Source organism: Haemaphysalis longicornis, unplaced genomic scaffold (assembly GCF_048455015.1).
Source record: "Haemaphysalis longicornis isolate Haplotype H1 unplaced genomic scaffold, Haemaphysalis longicornis Haplotype H1 scaffold_2, whole genome shotgun sequence".
NCBI lineage: Eukaryota > Metazoa > Arthropoda > Arachnida > Ixodida > Ixodidae > Haemaphysalis > Haemaphysalis longicornis.
In genome coordinates, this window is record NW_027526295.1 from 219,741,415 (window position 1) to 219,759,650 (window position 18,236).

The window sequence follows — 18,236 nt, forward strand, 5'->3', positions numbered from 1 at the left end:
AGATGTCTTTTTGTACGCTAACTTGAATAAACCACCGGTCACATATATTACGGCAGTACACACACATTACAGCTTGGTTCCAAAGAACTGCGGTTGCCTTTTTTACAGTATACTAATACGCATTCCCAACATGTCCAGTCAGATGAATTCAATATTGTGGTTAAATAAAGACTCACCAAACATCCAATGCTTTGTTATCCCACTGCTGATCACAAAAGTTTTGAGACAAATTTTGTAATGCGCCAACAGAGGGCAGCCCACAAGGCTGCCCGCAGAGTCACAGGAAGCACTGACCTTCACAGGTGAGCGTGTCAAAACACATCGGCCTCTATGCATCAGGTGCTGTGCAACTGCTTTTAATTAAAAGATGCATGTACTACGTTTGCGATTTCACCACGAACAGAAAGCGAAAGGGCGAACATGAAATCCTGCATGAAAATGGACAAATCCACCACAGAGATGTTTGGCACGATAAGGCTAAATTAAGGTGATGCTGTGAGAAGTCGTGCAAGGCGTTTTGAAGAGCACGTGCAGATGCCAATTGAGGAAAGCAACCAGATCTGTGCTGCGCAGAAGCAGGATGCTCCGTGACAACAATGCACCTTGTCACCAAGCTTCCATGATGCATGAGGTCGCTGCAGAAACATCATCTCATATCTGCACCCACCCCATTCCTGAAGACTAAGATGGTGATGATAAGGTCTGTTTATGGTGCAAGGCCAAAAAAGGACAAAGAGCATCAGAAATGTAACTAATTAATAAAAGCGGTGAGATAAAAAAGTAAGTAAATTCCGGCTGGTAAAGTAAAAGTGAGACGGGTTAAAAGACAATCAAGATGGCTGGTGTAGAGGACCTGGTTGTGATCGTGAATGGTAAACAACGAGCTGCAAAAATTTAATCTCTGCTAAATACGTCAAGACGCGCTTAAGAGGAAACAAAATTGTCGGCTAAAAGTACAATGGGTGTACTGGAATGCAATGCCAGTAGAGTTTTGGAAAGTGTCTGCACCGTGTAGTGTCAAGGGCCTTACACAGAATGAGGATGTTGACTGCAGAAAGGTGTTCTCCACATCTGCTACACAGGCGTCTTTAAAATCCAACTTTCAGGCTGTGATTTTGACACAACTGCAGGTAATGCATGAATTGAAAAAGGTGCTCAGCACACTTCGAAAAGACTTTGAGCATGCATTCCAGCAGTGGCAGGAACACTGAGAGCACTACATTGCTGTGCAAGGGGACCATTTTGAAGGTGACAGAGCAAAAGCGCAGATATTTATATAAAGCACTTCCTTGCAAGCAGGACTAGCCTCAAAGCTTTTTGATACCATCTCGTATCAATAAGTAAAGGTGTCCCTTTAATAGGTTTCAGAATGTTTTGCTGCTGCATCATGCTAAATAGTTAGGGCTGCCATGCCAGTAAAAAAAGAAGAAAAAAAAAGAACAGAGAGCCTTTAGGGTACCCATCTCTGATAAACTTTAAATCTTTCCTAGGAGCAGATTTTGAAATTTTCCCTGCAATGTTAAATGCGCAGAAAAATGTTTTGCAGTACCATATAAATGTTTGCCGAACTGTATCATCAACTGTTCACGTGTTGTTCAAACTGTCTGTATTTTCTTTTTCGTGTAACTTCTGTCATCCCTTAGTGCCGTAATTGAATATTGACAGGCACCTAATTGGTGCTCGTGATGGTTCTCATTGTTCTGGATATGGAACGAACACAAGTTGGACAGACCGGCCTCCCAGACACGAGGGGGTAGCGAACTGCAGCTAGTCAGCTGGCCGGTGCCCCTCACCAGATGGCGCAGGGGGCGGGGACGGCCTTGCAGCGGTCGCAGAACCAGCCCGAGCGGGTGAGGGGCTTCTGGCAGCCTCCGCACAGCGTATGCACCAGGGTAGACTGCTGGTTCAGCGAGGACACCGACGGCAGGCAGCTCAGGGACAGCACCCGTGCTATCACGTTCCACATCTGGAAGCGGCTCAGCAGGTCTGCTCAAGGGCACGCAAGAGGAGGGAGGGAGGGGAGGGAGGACACGTAAACGGGCCTGTTGAAATGCAGAACACCACCAGGGTAAATCTACGCAGCATAAAGTTGCAATGCAGGGTGCAGTGTGTGTGCTACAATCTATAAAGCTTAAAGATAACAACAGAAAACACCTCACTACTACAGTCACAGCATGCTAGCAAAAAGCCTTGAAACATTGTGATCTCCCAAATTTGAAGACAGAGTAATCCTTAGACAGAACAGGAACTGGACAAAACAACTCCGCAATTTTTTTTCAAAACTACAGCGAAATACAGCTATGCAGGCAAAGTAACTTTGCTTTACGTCTCACCCCCCCTCTTCCGGATATGTAAAAAGTTAAAAAATAACTAACAATATAAAACACACAGCTGGATATTAATGTTACTGTAATGCGGAGAAATGAGTCAAAGTTGCCAGGCAAAACAATGGGGAATGCTCAGCCTTCTGGATAGGGCGCTAGTCAGAGAATTCAATAAGCACCTATGTATGCCAGAAACCACGACTCCAACGTTGCCTCTTCAATGCAGCCCTTCAGCTTGTCTCCCAAGACAATCGTGGCAGACACGGCCATTTGAACATCACCCTGAAATGTGAAAAACATTTTTCTTTTTGCTTTAAATGCAATGAAACAATTCATCACGTTTCTGCTTAGTTTAGCTACTACAACATCAAGCTCCTGCAATGTCATTTAAATGTACTCGATATTCGCAGCTATCATTTGATGTTTAAAGCTTCGCTTTATTTGGACAATTTTTGGCCAATTTCTTTTTGAGCTGAAACCATGCAGGAATGCGCCCACTTCAAACGATGAAGTGGGCCAGAGATGTGAGGAGAGTACAGCTAGTGCAAAACCAAGCTGCTTGCTTGCCGAGGGTTTGCCGCCCCGCAAAACCATGACGTAACACCGTATGAGCTCGTGTAAGAACCGCAGCTTCTTTTTTTTTTTTTTTTTTTTTTTTTCCAAAAAAATTCTGGTGGCAATTTTGGGGGGTGCAGCCCATACACGAATAATTTTGTCACCCGTTTAAAAACAAGCCAGACTGTGGTTGCATGCACACAGCATTTATTTCAGCTGCACCTTACTCATTGTCATCATTTCTGTCGGTGCCTTCGGAGCTGGAGGCTGACTGCTCCGTTCCTTCGGGAGCACCCTCACCAAACACAGGTCACCCTCGGTGTCTTCACGGCGGTTACTGAAAATCCTGGTCACCTCGAAGGCTTTTAATATCACATTGAAAGGCACCGAGTGCCATATCCAACCTGCCCTTGGTTTAATGGCACTGCTCTTAAGACAGCTCCCTTTATTTTTAGTAAACTCTGTGAAGCTTATCAGCTTTGCTGCTTTTTTCCCACTGATTTCAAATATGCCATTACTTTTTGAGCAAGTGAATTAGTTACCAAAATAATTAGAGACAATTAGTAATTTTTGGAGGTACAATTAACAAAACAGTGATGGTCATAAAACTGTAATCTTTACATTTTTCAGTACTGTGAACCATGGTGAGTGCAATAAGAAAATCGGTTTTTCGATGCACCGCTTGGAACTAATTTTATAGCTCATTAAACGTTGGCAAACGTTGGTGGAACCATTTAGAATACCCATTTCAAACACCAAAATCAAACATCAAACAAACTAATAACATATATGTTCCTAATTACGTGATCACAGAGGAGACATTGCTGCTGCATCAGCTTCAGTAACGACCTCACAGTAAACAAATGCGACAAATGAAGCGACGACTTCGCCTTGCAGTTGTGTACAGATGGACAAACTGTGGATGCACCGTTTATCGGGGAAGGAAAGCAAGCCGCCACTTGGGGTCCGAGGAGGCCAAAGAGGCAAGAGGCACCTGCCCAGGCCCACCTGGTCGACGTAGTTGGTGAGCAGTTGGGTGACCACCTCGCGGACATTCCAGGAGGGCAGGCAGAAGGGCGGCACGACGGTCAGCACCTTGGCCTGGTCCTCGGCCTCGGTTGCGGCGGCCGCAGAGCCCCCGCCCCCTCCGCCGCCGTAGTGGTGGTGCGCCTCGGGGCCGCCCCCGTCGTCCTCGTCCCCGCTGGTGGGCGAGCTCTGCGGGTGGCCCAAGTCTGGCATAGGTGGGGAGTCCCGGATCATGTGGCGCGGCTCAAACGCCTCCACGGGCACCACCCACTCCGGGGGCTGCAGGCCGTCCCCGCCACCGGCCCCCGACCCCTGCGGATGGGCGGCAACCATGGCCGGAGGAGGAGAAATGGGTGTAGTAACCAGCACTTGACGAGGATGCCTCGGCAGAGCAAGAAACACCGCAGCAGACACATGACTGTGTGTGAGGGCAGAGGGTGCGGCCTTCCACAGCTGTTGTGCATCCTGACACAGGACTGCTACGCAGTTAATAAGCGTCGACGTGAAAAATTGGACTTGGCAGAATGGTTGATACAACGAAGTAACAAAATTGATATAGCCAGTGAACACCATGTAAATTGTGTTTAATGAAAAAGAAGAAATTTATTTTGCCATTTCGATGAAACAAAGCTTGTGGCAACGAAATCGGTGATTGAAACAAAATTATCTGAATTATCTGAAACAAAAAATCTGAACTGCGGTGAGAAACGTGCATCCCTAAAAGTTCCCTTTCAATACACAAGCATTCCAGCTCCTATCACGCACTTGGGGGGGGAAGCAGGGGAAAGGGGAGAGGGAGGGCTACACACATGCGACACAAGCTAGAATGGCCAAGTATTCAAAGCCGAACTATGCTGCAGGCAAGACGGAATGCGAGTGCTCACCTGCAGGCTGTAAAAAGCCTGTGCAGCCACCTCGCTGTCATCCCCGAAGAGGAAATCGCCCGGCGTGTTGGTCATGCCGCTGGCAATGTAGGTCAGCGTTTGGTCGTCCTCAATGCCGCTCGACGCAGAGTCCTCGCCGCCCGTGGTCTGCTGCGTGCCAGCGTCCAGGGCTGCCTGGGAGCCCCTGTCTAGGGCCGAGCCTCCGCTCAGGTGCCGTCCCCCCACGGACGGCTTCTTGCCTCCGCTGTGCTGGCGGTTGCGTGTGTTGCCGCTGTTGTGCCGACTGGTGTGGAAGTTGCTGCCTTCTTGCGAGCCTGCAAGCGGACAGCACGGTTTGAGGACATGACCCCCACGGCCTGGCAGTTGACGACAGCCACACCCCCCATTTGGCCAGCTCAGTACTACAAGGGCGGGACGGCAACCAAGAGCAGCCTTTCCTTTTCCCTGCTACGTGCCAGTGTTCATAATTTATTCTCTACTCATTTCAGCCTGCAGAGAACAACTAAGCCACAAAGTTAGGCAGACTCCCACAGCATGAATTTGCAGTGATGCAACCTGGAACGGCATTTTTACTCGCTTGCTCCTGCCCTACAATGTACTAACGTAAGGCTAAAAGTACCTAGAAGGCTTCCTGCGCAGCAATTTCTCGCAATATCTAGTAATTAATTCACACTACAATAAACATGTGGGAAGAACTTTTTGCAACACTGTTCAACAGCTTCAACAATATCGTTGATGCCTTGCCACTGTACCGTGAAAATGGTCTTGATTTCAAGTGCTCATAAGTTACAAACTTAACCCTTTCACTGTCGGGTGTTTCTGGCCGTGACGCACCCCCAGTGTTGGCTTGGTTTCCGGAATATCAGGGAAGGTGCACAGTGATTTATTTGACTATGATAGCATCCGGAACGTAATGCGTCGGAAGGAAAGAGCGTGGGTGAGAAATCACCTTTCTTCCAAATATTTCCAGTTTGCTATGCACGCTTCTGAGACAACGACCCCACCGTTCCAACATCAGAATCTGACGCTGTGGAACTCACAGCCCTTCGTTGGATGACAAACTCTCAGATTGCCAATCCGAGCTCCACTCGTATTCGGATTGGAACGGAAGAACCATCGCTCCTGTCCGCAGTCAAAGGCCCCACACGGTCAGCCATTAGAAAGTAACCGCGCGCATGGAGGGAGCACTTTCCGCTGCCCGCACAACGCACAGAAATGAGCGAGCGAAAGCCGCGATTGAGTCATGTTTCAGTCTATTGGAGAGGCAATGGCGTGCTGGGCTAACCTGGCACGCCGTAGCAGACGTGGGAACAGAATAAAAAAGACCTAGAAACCCGTTGTAGAATGGCACAACAACCTTTGCACCCGTAATTGCACACGTGCCGCATGGTGACTCATCCTGACAGAGTACAATGCGCGGAGTGACCAAACCCATCAGCAACGAAAGGTGGGTGCAGTCGCTCCGTACTCTTCAATATAGGTACCTATGAGAGAGCTAGCAAGTGAAAATACGAGCTATTAGCAAAATTCAACACATGGCGCGAACAGTCCAGGCGTAATCGCACGTGTGCCGCATGGTCACTCATCGTGGGGCTTGGTGCGTAGCAACCAAGCCCCCAGCAACAAAGGGTTGGAGCAGTTGCTCCGTACTCTTCAGTATACTGTCGAGAGAGCTGGAGAGTAAAAATACAAGCTACTACAATGATTCGACAGATGGTGTGAATTTTCGAAAGCACAATAGAGATTTTAGCGGTACATCAGTGACACTGGAGGGTCAGTGACAGCGAAAGGGTTAAACTTGCTCTTTACCACATGCACATTCTGCTTCGGATTCAGTTGTTATAGCCGACACCCAGAATCTGCAGCATTGTAGTAACTAGCTGATCTGACCTGCAGCTGACCACTGCAGGTAAAATGACATATCATCATAACCAGCGCCAAAAGTGGGTCGGGCTGTAGTAACACTGCTCTGCCACTCGTTGCGTTTGGCATCCTTCCAGCACACATCTCTCGCAGACACACTGTGCAAGAGTTTTGGGCAACTTCGATGTCGTGCACCTTGCAGGGCACAACATGCACCGTTACGGAATCACTTTGCGGGTGCCAGGGGCACGGTAAAGGGCAAGTCCCCCCTGACCCTTCCTCCACTCACTGCGGTCGGCGTCCCCTCCCCTGGCCGAGGACTCGAGCAGGCCCAGGAAGTCGGCCGGGTGGGTAGCCTGCTGCGCGTACAGGGCCTTGAGCAGCCGCCACGTCTGAGCCACGTTGGGCCGGCCCAGGTCGGCAGCCACCACGGAGTTGCGCTCGCACAGCTCGCCAAAGGGCCGCCCCGACAGCTGGTAGCGCAGGGCGCTCTCTTGCAGCCACCTCAGCGACAGGAACTGCGGCGGCAGTGCCAGCAGGGCACGAGGCTCACAGGCAGATCCCTCGGGGCGACACAGTGGGTGCATCCTCCAGCAAGGTGAAGAAGTGATTGTTGAGCAACCCCGACATTGCGGACCCCCAAACTACTAAGGCAGGGTTCTCACGATTCAAGCCTGTCTGGAGTGTTCCATTACACTGCGGTCGAACTTCGACATAAGAAAGTCGAGGCTTCTGTGTTGTACGAAAATAAGATTGAGAACATATAGCAAATTTCTCGAAGACTGACTTCGTTATGTAGATGCCTCGCTGCGATGCCTGGCTAAGGAGCGTGCAGACACAAACCGAAACCTGAGCAAGCCATGATGGGAAGAGCTTAATTAACCGGTGGCACAAGCTGACAGAGAGAAATCACTTTATAGTGGAAGAGTGGCGTCAACACTGAACATAGCATAAATATTTTTGTGGGAATGTCTTGTCTCATCCTTACTCCGAGATGCCAGAGGCCTTTTTTAAGTCTGCAAAGGATTACTTAAGACCATGAAGACAAAACACAACTTTGTTCAATTTGAAAGAACTAGTCTTTGGTAACTTACTCAGCACTATTCCAGCCACGAAAGACTTTTTCTAAAACAGAAAAAAGAATAGAAGAAATGTTCAAAAACCTTCAAATTTTGCGCTACAGTGACGTATTATGGCCGGGATTGGCATAATATGGGTCAGCACTAAAAACGTTAAGTGTATTAATTAATTAAATTAATTATTAATTAAAAAGTGTATTAATTAGCTGCACATTAGCACTGAAGTGATACGATCAAACGAAACTACAGTAGCCCAGTCGTGTTTCTCGGTGGTGGCTTAGGTCGGTGGCCATTGATGCACAAATAAGATTCTGCGACGTCGGAGGGAAATTGGCGCCATATGTTTTCTTCAATACCTGGATTATTTGTTTGAAGTGTGCGAAGAAACTGGTACCATTTTTATCGTGACAAAACAGTCTTTTTAATGAACAAAACTTGAAGTACTTTGTCGTCGTGGCCCCTTCGAGTGTCCTCACCAATGCAACACCAAGGATTAGGCAAGACGGGGTCTTCCTTACCTCGACATCATTGTTGACAAAAATGCAGAGCGTGCTTTGGGCATGGCTAAACTTGTCCCCAGGGTTGGGAGTCTTCTTGAAGACACCTTGAAACCGGGCGGCTGCCGGATACGTGGGCCCGGAACGAGACCGGTTGGTCTGCTCCCCAAAGAAACGGTCGCTGGATGCAAACGCCAGGTCCCCGGACGGGTTCAGCACATGAGCGACCGAGAGGGCATCCGCGTGCGTAGTTGGTCTGGTGGCATCATCCATGTTGTGCTGAAACAATGTGCTGTCCTTGCTGGTTGACAGCAGCACCTTGGGGCTATTGCGCCACGCAAATCCTGGACGAAAAAAGAAAAAGCAAGAAAGCTGTTGCGGTACTTCTGACAAAGACAGAACATGCCAAGGCATCTGTGTACGAAGTCTACATGCACATTAAGAACCTCAGGCAGTCTTAATTAAGGTGACCTGAAACAACACCCAAATTTGCTTTAGTCGTCATACTGGCAGCTTGGTGAGGAATGTTGTTGCCATCACAGAGAAACTGCAAGTTAAAGGAACACTGAAGGCAAACAGCAAGTTGGTTTCAAATGAAAGTCTGACCTTCCCATAGCCATTTTAATGTTGATTTGGTGCCAAAGGATGCTTTAATTGCTGAGAAATCGCTAATCAAATGTGATGCAAACAGCGAATGCAGCCACTGTTAACATCAGAATAAGCCAGAAGCAAGTAAAGCAGCGGTGATGTATAGTGGATACAATGGTACCACGTACAGAGCGGTTTGGTCAGTTTCAGTCAAATCAGTCGTGCTTTCACCAACTCCCACATTCTTTGCAGCTCAGGACCACTAAGCAAAATCTTCCTTCATGTGACCTGTGATCAGTATTGATGCTCTGTTGAAGAAAAACATTGTCCTTATTGGCGTCGAACCAACTGCCGGTGCATAGCTCCCACGCTGATGCTCTGTTGAAGAAAAACATTGTCCTTATTGGCGTCGAACCAACTGCCGGTGCATAGCTCCCACGCTTCCTCGATAAGCAGTATCGCCACCCCAAGTATAGACGAGTAGCGCCATCCAGTGGCAGACAGGAAAGACGTTGCGCACGCCAGACGATTTAAGCACTTCTGGCGCAAGTTGTGCAGTATAGCCAGCGGCGGCAGCACTTGTCTTCACATTTTCGTTATTTTTTACCTTATTTTAAGAAAAGCTACGCGTAAGAGTGGTATATTTGTGTTCTCCGTGAGCTAATCTACCGATAAAGAGCAACTTGTATTTTGACTTCAGTGTCCCTTTAAGGGCACATTTCAAATTCCCAAATCAAGTACACTGACCTGACGGCACTGGAAAAAAGGGATGGGGGGGGGGGGGGGGGGGGAAGGAGAGTTCGGAATCACCGATAAAATTCAATAAAGCCCGGCGGTGGCAGTTCATTGCATAATAAACCCATCCTGTGTCACGGTCAGTCTTGGGCAGTAACTAGTTACTAGTAACGCGTTACCGGTAACTAGTTACTTTTTTCAGTAACTTGTAACTGTAACTAGTTACTTTTAAGTTAGAGGAACTTGTAACTGTAACACTGTTACTTTTTTGTTCAGTAACTGTAACGAGAAATATCGTTACAGTTACTTTATTTCTATAAAACATTATCCAACGGCAACACTCATTAACGACCGGTGTAGAGTTTGCCCATTTCCCTTTTTCGGCCTTTCTTCCGCAGAACCTTCGTCTAAAACTATGCCAGCTCACTCCCTTCTCATGGGTGAAAAACATCTGTATTAGAAATGTTTAGGCGTGCACGTGTGCGTCGTGTCCCACGCGGTCTACTAAGGGCTCGAAGTTTCTAAGTCTAAGCTGCAGTATTTTCCTCAGCAGCATGACATCGCTCTCACCCAGGCCATAAATAGCGCTGCGACATGCGCCTAAGCGCACGTGGATGCATTTTCGCCACATCTGGAGGGCAGTAAAAGTGTTTGACACAAAGGCGAACAGGAAAACAAACACCCACAAAATGCACTGAAACCTTTTCACTTTCGCAGAAGCCTGGAAAACTCCGGTCAGGGCGTCGCTTTCTCATTAGCGACGTGCAGCCCCGTTTGCAGGGTCATAAAACGCCGCGGGGAGTCTCTCGGCGGCCTCACGCTCGTCCAGCCGTGTGCGCATTGTAGAGTGTCCGATTGACAAGTCGCAGTTGCTTGCGACCATTGTTCGCTTTAGAGACCCCTGGCCGTATTTGGGACCACACGTTTGGGACCCCTGGTCTAGGGGCTCCATCGAGCTGTACCAAGTGCTCGAACGAGGTCTAGGAAGTAATAAATTTCATGCCCCTCCACACATACGACGACCCCAACGATGGTGGCCCCCGAGTGCCCTCACACCAGCCAGCATCTTGGCCGGCAGACGTCTGACCACAGTGCCACTGCACGAAGAAATGTTCTTGGGAAGCCTCCCGACTTCGTTTCGAGGGCTGTGGCCGAAACGAAAACAGTAGCTACATCTGCTTTTAAATGTTGGGTGCAAGGAATACTTGGGTGAGCTTCGTTCGGCCTATGCCTCAAAGCAAACGAAGGGAGCGGTTCCTGGGATCGGAGACGTGAGTGCTGTGGAAGGCTGGGATTGTGAGAGCAGTTTTTTTCGGTCGAGACGCAAAATCCGCCTTTGTGAGGACGGCGGAGGGGGGGAGGGGGGGAGAGGAGAGGAAGGGGAGGACGAAACCAGTAAAGCGTTCGTTTCAGTTTCTATTCCCTTTGGAAATATCTTGTCTCATTCCGGGGATGGGGGCGGCCGCGGGTTGGGGCGGGAGAACGACTCCGAGGGCCCCCTGACAAACGCCGCTTCGGCAATGGCTCAAATTGGTCTCCGTCTCCGACCACAAGTACGAAATAAAAAGTCAACCAAGCGCTTTTTTTTTAGTATCCTTCAAAAACACCTCGAGAACCGATGTACTCCCACGCCCGTTTCCCCTTTCCTACGAGGGCCTTCCGTCGATCCGCCACCTCCGCCCCCTTTTTTCCATTCTCTCTCACTGCGCAGGGCGGTCAAGAGACGGCATTGTAGGCGAAAATAAATTAAGTTGACATTGAAAGATTGTTTCGGCTGTGTTGTCCTCCAGTTCGTCCTCTCTGATTCCAACTTTGAAAAACAACTAATTCTATACTACAATGATGTTTGCAAATAAATTTCTTCCAGTGAAAATGCAGCAACCAAAAAATAAAGTTCCTTATGATGGATAGCAAAACTTCCGTAATAAAAAAAGTAAGCCGTAAACAATGATTGTTTGGGCATGAGTGCATCATTTTAGGTCCCCTCGTGTATAGCTTTACTACGTGTAATTTTTACTACCTGCATGCCTTCGAACGTTTCTATTAAATAAGCCAAATCTTTTTAGCTAATAGTTAGTTTTATACAGTAACGGAAAAGTAACGACGTTACTTTTTTGCAGTAACTGTAACTGTAACTAGTTACTTTTGGAAAATTCGTAACTGTAACTGTAACAGAGTTACTTTTTTAGGTTAGGTAACTGTAACTGTAACACTGTTACTTTTTTTCGGTAACGTGCCCATGACTGGTCACGGTATGGCCACAGGCTTTGGTCTAGCTTCAAACAATAAAAGTGAAAACTGAAACATTAATGCACCTTTACGAAAATAGTAGGCGTCATTTATTTGTGTTTTTAATTAGTTATGGAGTTACAGGAGCCACTTAGAGATGACTTGATGACACAGTGCCCTCATCGCTCACTGCATTCACTTTTGGCTCATGTTGATTTACAATATGTTTTTGCACTGTACTAATTTGTTGATCATTTTACCACCATGAAATAATGTATTTTCATTTTGAAATACGTACTACGAGTTCATGCGGCCGACCCACAAAATTATTTCCCTCTGTGGTTGCTTTTGTGGGTGTAAGCCAAGCGTGAAAGTTAAACTTATAACGTCACAAGTAGAGGGCGGGAAAGTAGTTGGTGAATTGCCAACTTTTGTTCTGTTTGTCTGATTGCACTGATTATTTGATTGAATGCTCGCATTAAAATTGGTGACCGTGGCAAAGCAAGCTCTTGAATGGGGCAATGGTACCTTTAATAGCTATGAGTGCCAGGCTGTGCACTGCTATTTTATCTCGTCTCATAATGCAAATTATGATAATGCATGCCAAAACTATACCTCGGCTAGGATGCATGCCATGATGGAGAAGAATGAATTGATTTTATTAATCCAATCGATGGCCTTCAACGCATGCATGCCCCAGTCTCAAAACAAGGGCATTATTGTTTTTAGCTGCCAGCAGAAAAATGGCTGCCGAGGTTGAGAATCCTGCCCACGATATCAAGCTCAGCAGGCGAATGCCCCATGGACACTAAGCCACGGTGGCAAATACATAAACAGTCTCAAAGTGATGCAACCACTCCTCACTGCCAGTGTCAGGTCATGCAAGACTATTTAAATGCATTGCTCTTGCTCCACCGAAAAATCACTCCGGTTTAATGAATTGTATACTTCTGGAAAGGACTGTTTTGCAACCTAAGTACCAGCCAACCATATGCCAATTATTCTTCTTCGACACTGCTCCTTTGTTCATTTTAGAGCTCAAGTCCTCCAAATGGAACGTTGTTGAACAGTGAAACCTTTCATCGTCGCTGCTTCAGCAACGACAACAACAATAAAAGTGATGTTGCTCAAATCTGCCAAAGCAAACGCCTTCCCTTTTTTCCCCCTCACCCGTGGCCACGTCCTTGTGCTCGGTGAAGGCGGCAAAGGGCACGTAGGGTCGCCGGGTGTCCCAGACGTTGATGGTGCAGTCCACCACGAGGGAGCTGTTGGCGATGTGGTACTTCTTCTGCGGCCGCCACTTGATGTGCGCCACCGAGGCGATCGTCTGGATGCACTGGCTCAGCAGCGGCTTGTAGCCGCTCAGGTCCCAGATCTGACAATTGTACGAATGGCAAGTGGGGGGGGGGGGGGGGGGGGGGGGAACGGACCAAGTCAAGTCAAGTCGACTGTGCAGTCAAGTCGAGATTCTGCAAGGCTACATGGAAAGGTCACAAATGTACGACACAGCCCTCAGCATGGGTAGGCTGCTTCCTGGTGAGAGCACAGCGAACAAGATTCTGCCCAAACATGTGAGCATCCACAAACACGAAAGCAGGCCTGTGAACACCTTTGATATAGTCATAAGCAAAAAAAATTACGGGTCATTCCTCGCAGTTCATGTAGGTGTACATTTTGTTATTCTTGCCATCATTGTTAATTTACTTATTTTATTTTATTTTCTAATTGACTTCACGACAGCGTACTTATTTTGCTTTGACAGCTGCGCCGCTGACCTCATTTTGTGCTTGCTATGTGCCAACTTTTATGCCCGAGCTTCATACGAGATGAGCTCAAAAAGTGAAATCCAAGGTTTGGCGAAATCTCGTCTGGTTGGGTAAAAGGTTCATAGTTAAAAACTTGCGGTCACCGACCTTAATCCTCTCTAAAGTAATACCATGGCAATGAGCACACTTCCCCCAGTGTTCCTTCTAGTGCGGAAAACACTCTTGGAATGTGTTTGTTTAAATGGCGAGCAGCCGGGCCGTAGCATTCCACATGTTTCCTCAAGACTAAACTCAGTTTCCTTTCAGAAGCATTTTCAGCTTGGGAAATAGCCAAAAGTCAAACAAAGTAATAGTATCGGTGGAAAATGGAGCCAGGCAAACCACAGTAATGTCGTGGTTGGCAGAAAAGTAAACTCTGTATAAGAAGCGCAGAATCGGAGGGTGGGCTACCTTAATGAAACAGCAGGTTCGATGGGATTGTTGCAGACACCCTCCTGATGCCCAAATCCTTGGTCAAAATTTACTGGTCCGATCGATTCAATGCTGACTCCTGCCTCATTCATGAGTTCTCACACTATGATAAGACAGTCCTCCATGGCCAAGGTCTTTACTTGCTCCTATCTCATTCATGAGTTCTAAAACTATGACAAGACAGTCCTCCATGGCCAAGGTCTGTACTTGCTCAACGATTCCTTCACTTCGGCTTGCTGAGAACCTGCCTGAGTGCGGTTCGCTGCCTGCTGATTTGTGGCCATCTTTGAAGTGACTGTGCCAATTCTAGATGCGCGAGTTGCTGATGGCCTCACCCCTCACATCCAGTTGAATCTCGCAAATGGTTTCCACTTGGGTACTGCCAAGTATCATAAAATTTGACACAGTGTTTTTGCTCATGCTGTTATGTCATTTTATAACTTACTAAAGTCTGTGGAGTTCTCACTACATGTCTTCACTCAAGGAATGGCTGTCAATGACTGACACTATTTGCAGTCTTGAAAAAAATTCCTGCACGTGCATGAATATCCCCTCAATGTCTAAATATCCCTCAAAGTTGCCAATAGTACTTGATTGGATTACACAGAGAAAGAGAAGGTGACCTTGGGAGTGCTCAAGTTGAGGCAGCATTGATTGGTTATAGACAGTAGCAGATGATGCGCTTTGAACGCTCCTGCCTGGCAACGCATTTTCTTGCTGTGAGGCATTCTTTTCCTCTATGACCTCGACTGCGAGGCTTCACGTTCCGACAAAACGATGTTGCCTAGAAACCCTTTTGGCCATCTCTGGTACATGCTGATGGTTTTAAACCCTACTTTTATTTTTTTTCCAATAGCATGCACCCTTGTTCAATAGCTCCATACATACGTGACACGGACCTTGGGCGCATATATACTCACACATAAAAATAGGGTTGCCACCTGCCCGGTTTTTGACCGGCCCAAGTGATTTTTTAAACAGCGGGCCGGTTGCCAGTCCGTACATAAAACCAGCCGTCATTGGCTAGTTTTTTGGCCATCGTGCCACGATTATTATTTTTTTTTGCATTTTATAAGCATTACTTTAGCAACTACGACGATAAATAGGTGTCGGCAAGCTGCACAAGGACACGCGAGCAGAGAAAATATGCGGGTGAGTGCGGGCGAGATGCAAAGAAGAGCTTTTAATGGGCGAAGTATGTGCGGCTGCTTCCCAGTGCAGCACATTTAGAGCAATAACCAAAATTTGAGTAACTTTCAGTACAAACTTTATGTTGATTCCTCTCTAGGAAAACGCTACAATGCATATGGCATTGCATGTCATAAAACATGGATTCTTTTAAATGCAGAGCATTTCTTTAACTCACGATGTCACCCGTTCTAGTTGTCCATCGTCGTCCGCACCCCTCCCCCTACACTATATATAAAAAAAAAATACTTACCGGCGCCTGGTTTCGATCCCACGACCCTGCGGGCGGAACGCAAGGTACATGGTGCTCTACCCACTGCGCCACAAAGCCGACACAGAATGGAGGGCTACGAACGCGCCTTATATCCTTGACTCATTCAAACTACGTCAAGAAGCTGCTGATACAATGCATTCACTACCTGTGGGCGGAACGCGAGGTACATGGTGCTCTTCCCACTGCGCCACAATAATCATACCCACCTGCTAATAAATGATGTCACGTGACTATGTAATTACGTCTCCTCATTTAATTAAAATACAACAACCAACAGCAACAAGTGCAACAACATTAATGTAACGCAAACTACTTAACGTCGTGCGCCCCCGGAAATGCTCTGCATTTGATCGTGCCCCTCGCGAGGGGGATGTTTAGTTTTTTTTTTTTCACCACAAATTCAACCTTCTAAATACCACCCCACCTCCCCCAAAGGGCCGTTTTTTGTTTTTTGTTTTTTTTTTTTTTTTTCGGGGAAAGGTCGCAACTTTAAAGGGGCACTGACACAAAATTTTGAAGGCGAGACAACTTCGGAGATAGATTGGTGGGAACACATTTACATCATCTGCAAAATATCAGCGGCGAATACAGCATAGAACATATTTAAAATCAATTTTAAAAAGTGCGAAACGCAACCGAGCAGCCAGCAGAGGACCACGCGCAATCGACATCCCGAGGATATTGTGCAAATAAACAACATCCAAATACATCACGAGTTTGTGTTTGCCGCTTCCGCACTGCCGGCGTTTTTCGCCGGCTCGCACGGCTCGCCGCTCCAATCGGAGGGCCGGAGGGCGGAGCTTCTGCTCTCGAGAACGAACGACCCGATCGTTGGCGGCGGAGGCGCCGTGATTTCGTCAGCTCATCGGGCAGCTGGCCGCGACCAAAGTTCTACAGCGATTCCAGGCACTCTTCTTCTATTACTGTTTATTACCATTGGATGCGAAAACGCGCCGGAGGCACGAAAAGCCCACTGAGCTAGCCGCACGGTCGCTGTGCAGGCGGCGGCCACGGCCGCGAAGTGGCCCAGGCCGGCGCAGGTAGCTCGAGTGATAGCTTGTTACCGCTGCACGAAATTGTCCCCAAGTCTCGACCATGGTGGCTTACATGAGAAAGGAGTTAATGGCGATGGCGGGTTGCACTAAAAATTGTCACCTGCACCGCTTACGAGAGCGGCACTCGAATATCCGCCGCAGTGCTAAGCCGAACACATCTGCAGGCGGACCTGTAGGCAGACCGGCCGGCTGCTCCCAGCGCGCGTCTTGCCACCCACCGTCTCGAGCGTCACGCGTCGTTCTTTAGCCGCGGTAGCATTTGCACTCGCAGCACCTGCGTCACATCCACGGTCGTTTTAAGCGCCTCACGAGATCAGTACGTGGGGGCATTCGCAGAAACTGCAGTCGATGCGGATTCGACAGTGCTACGGCGGCTCTGCTCTGTAATATCCCTCCGACGGTAATGTGGTCAGCTTTGTTCACACAAAATCCACAAAATCCATCGTTTCGCGGCACTCGCTGAAACCGAAACTGCGACTGGCCGCAAATGCCTCTAATCAAACAACCGTCGCACGCTGAAGCAAATAAGGTTTCTTCAGGTTATAAGTAGGTCACTAGCTACTTATTGCAACAAAAAAAAACATGCAAAATTTTTGTGTCACTGCCCCTTTAATAAAAAAAGCAGCCTAGAGGATTGAGGACTAGGAGAGGGGCAGACAGAAAACATAGTGAAGGGTCGACAACCTCAAATTTAAGGCTGGGGAGCAAAGAATGGATTCAGAGGATGCAGGAGAGGATCTGTTACAAGCCTGTAGTTGGGTCAGGATTCGTCCTGCGGTAGATGTCAGCAGGCTCATGACGATACTTGCAGCCAGCTTGGCACCTTTACAATGAGCTGTGAGGGCATTCCCAATGGAGCACACGTGTGCACTTGAAGGAAAGTGTGAGGTGCTTCCTATGGCGAGGACCACTCTGAACAAGCTGCTGCCCCCTCACCTTGATTGCCTTGTCTCTGCCACCGGTGGCGAGGAAGCGCTTCTCCTCCGGGTGCCAGTCGCAGGTGAAGACGGGCCCACTGTGAGCCGTGAACTGCCGCTCGCACTTGTCCGTGCGCCGCATGTCCCACAGCTGGACGTTGCCGTTCTCTTGGACGGCCGCAAACATGTAGTGGGTGTGCGGGCAGAACTGCACGTCCCGGACGCTCTCCGACGAACTGCGTTGGTGAAAGAAGTGTGGGGCAGTATTCTCAGGAGGCTGTAACACTTTCCAAACGAGACAGCTGAAGGAGGTACTCCATGTGGTGCGAACGCTTTTCCTCACATTCAGGTTAACTGCTTCCTAAAATTCAGGCACACCGCAGGAAGTGGTGTGCTTGAACCTTCATTAGGGCTAGTGACAGTGCTCGTTAACAGTTTTTAGTGATGCATTGCCGGAATATGTGCCCTGTGACATGCAAAAGCGACAAAAGGTGGCAGGGATTTGAAATAAGTGCAAAAAAATGGAGGCAAACTTTGCAGTGTAAACGTGCACGCTTTCTGATGTTTGGATCTGAGGGCCTTGAACATGAAACATCACAACCGCGTGTTTATTTACACTATTATGATGTTTCAGGACCCATCTAAGATGCATTCATTGAGGCCAATTAAAAACTGCCTACATGCTTAGCTTAGTAGGTCAAATACAAGTCAAAATACTCTGCTAGGTGCAAGACTTTATTATTTCTTAGCAAGCAACACTTCAAAATAAAACACTCTTATGCTGC

General features: G+C 47.8%; 1 protein-coding gene across 1 annotated transcript in view; it reads right to left on the reverse strand.

Annotated features, from left to right (window-relative positions):
* Positions 1–18,236, reverse strand: part of LOC144169951 (GATOR2 complex protein WDR24-like) — a 34,129-nt gene that overhangs the window by 4,846 nt on the left and 11,047 nt on the right. Inside the window, exons 8-13 of the mRNA XM_077699408.1 lie at positions 8,250–8,572; positions 6,942–7,170; positions 4,790–5,103; positions 3,888–4,217; positions 2,504–2,606; positions 1,794–1,986 (exon numbers count right to left, since the gene is read on the reverse strand). Coding sequence (XP_077555534.1) covers positions 1,794–1,986; positions 2,504–2,606; positions 3,888–4,217; positions 4,790–5,103; positions 6,942–7,170; positions 8,250–8,572 — 1,492 coding nt within the window. The remainder of the gene's footprint in view (positions 1–1,793; positions 1,987–2,503; positions 2,607–3,887; positions 4,218–4,789; positions 5,104–6,941; positions 7,171–8,249; positions 8,573–18,236) is intronic.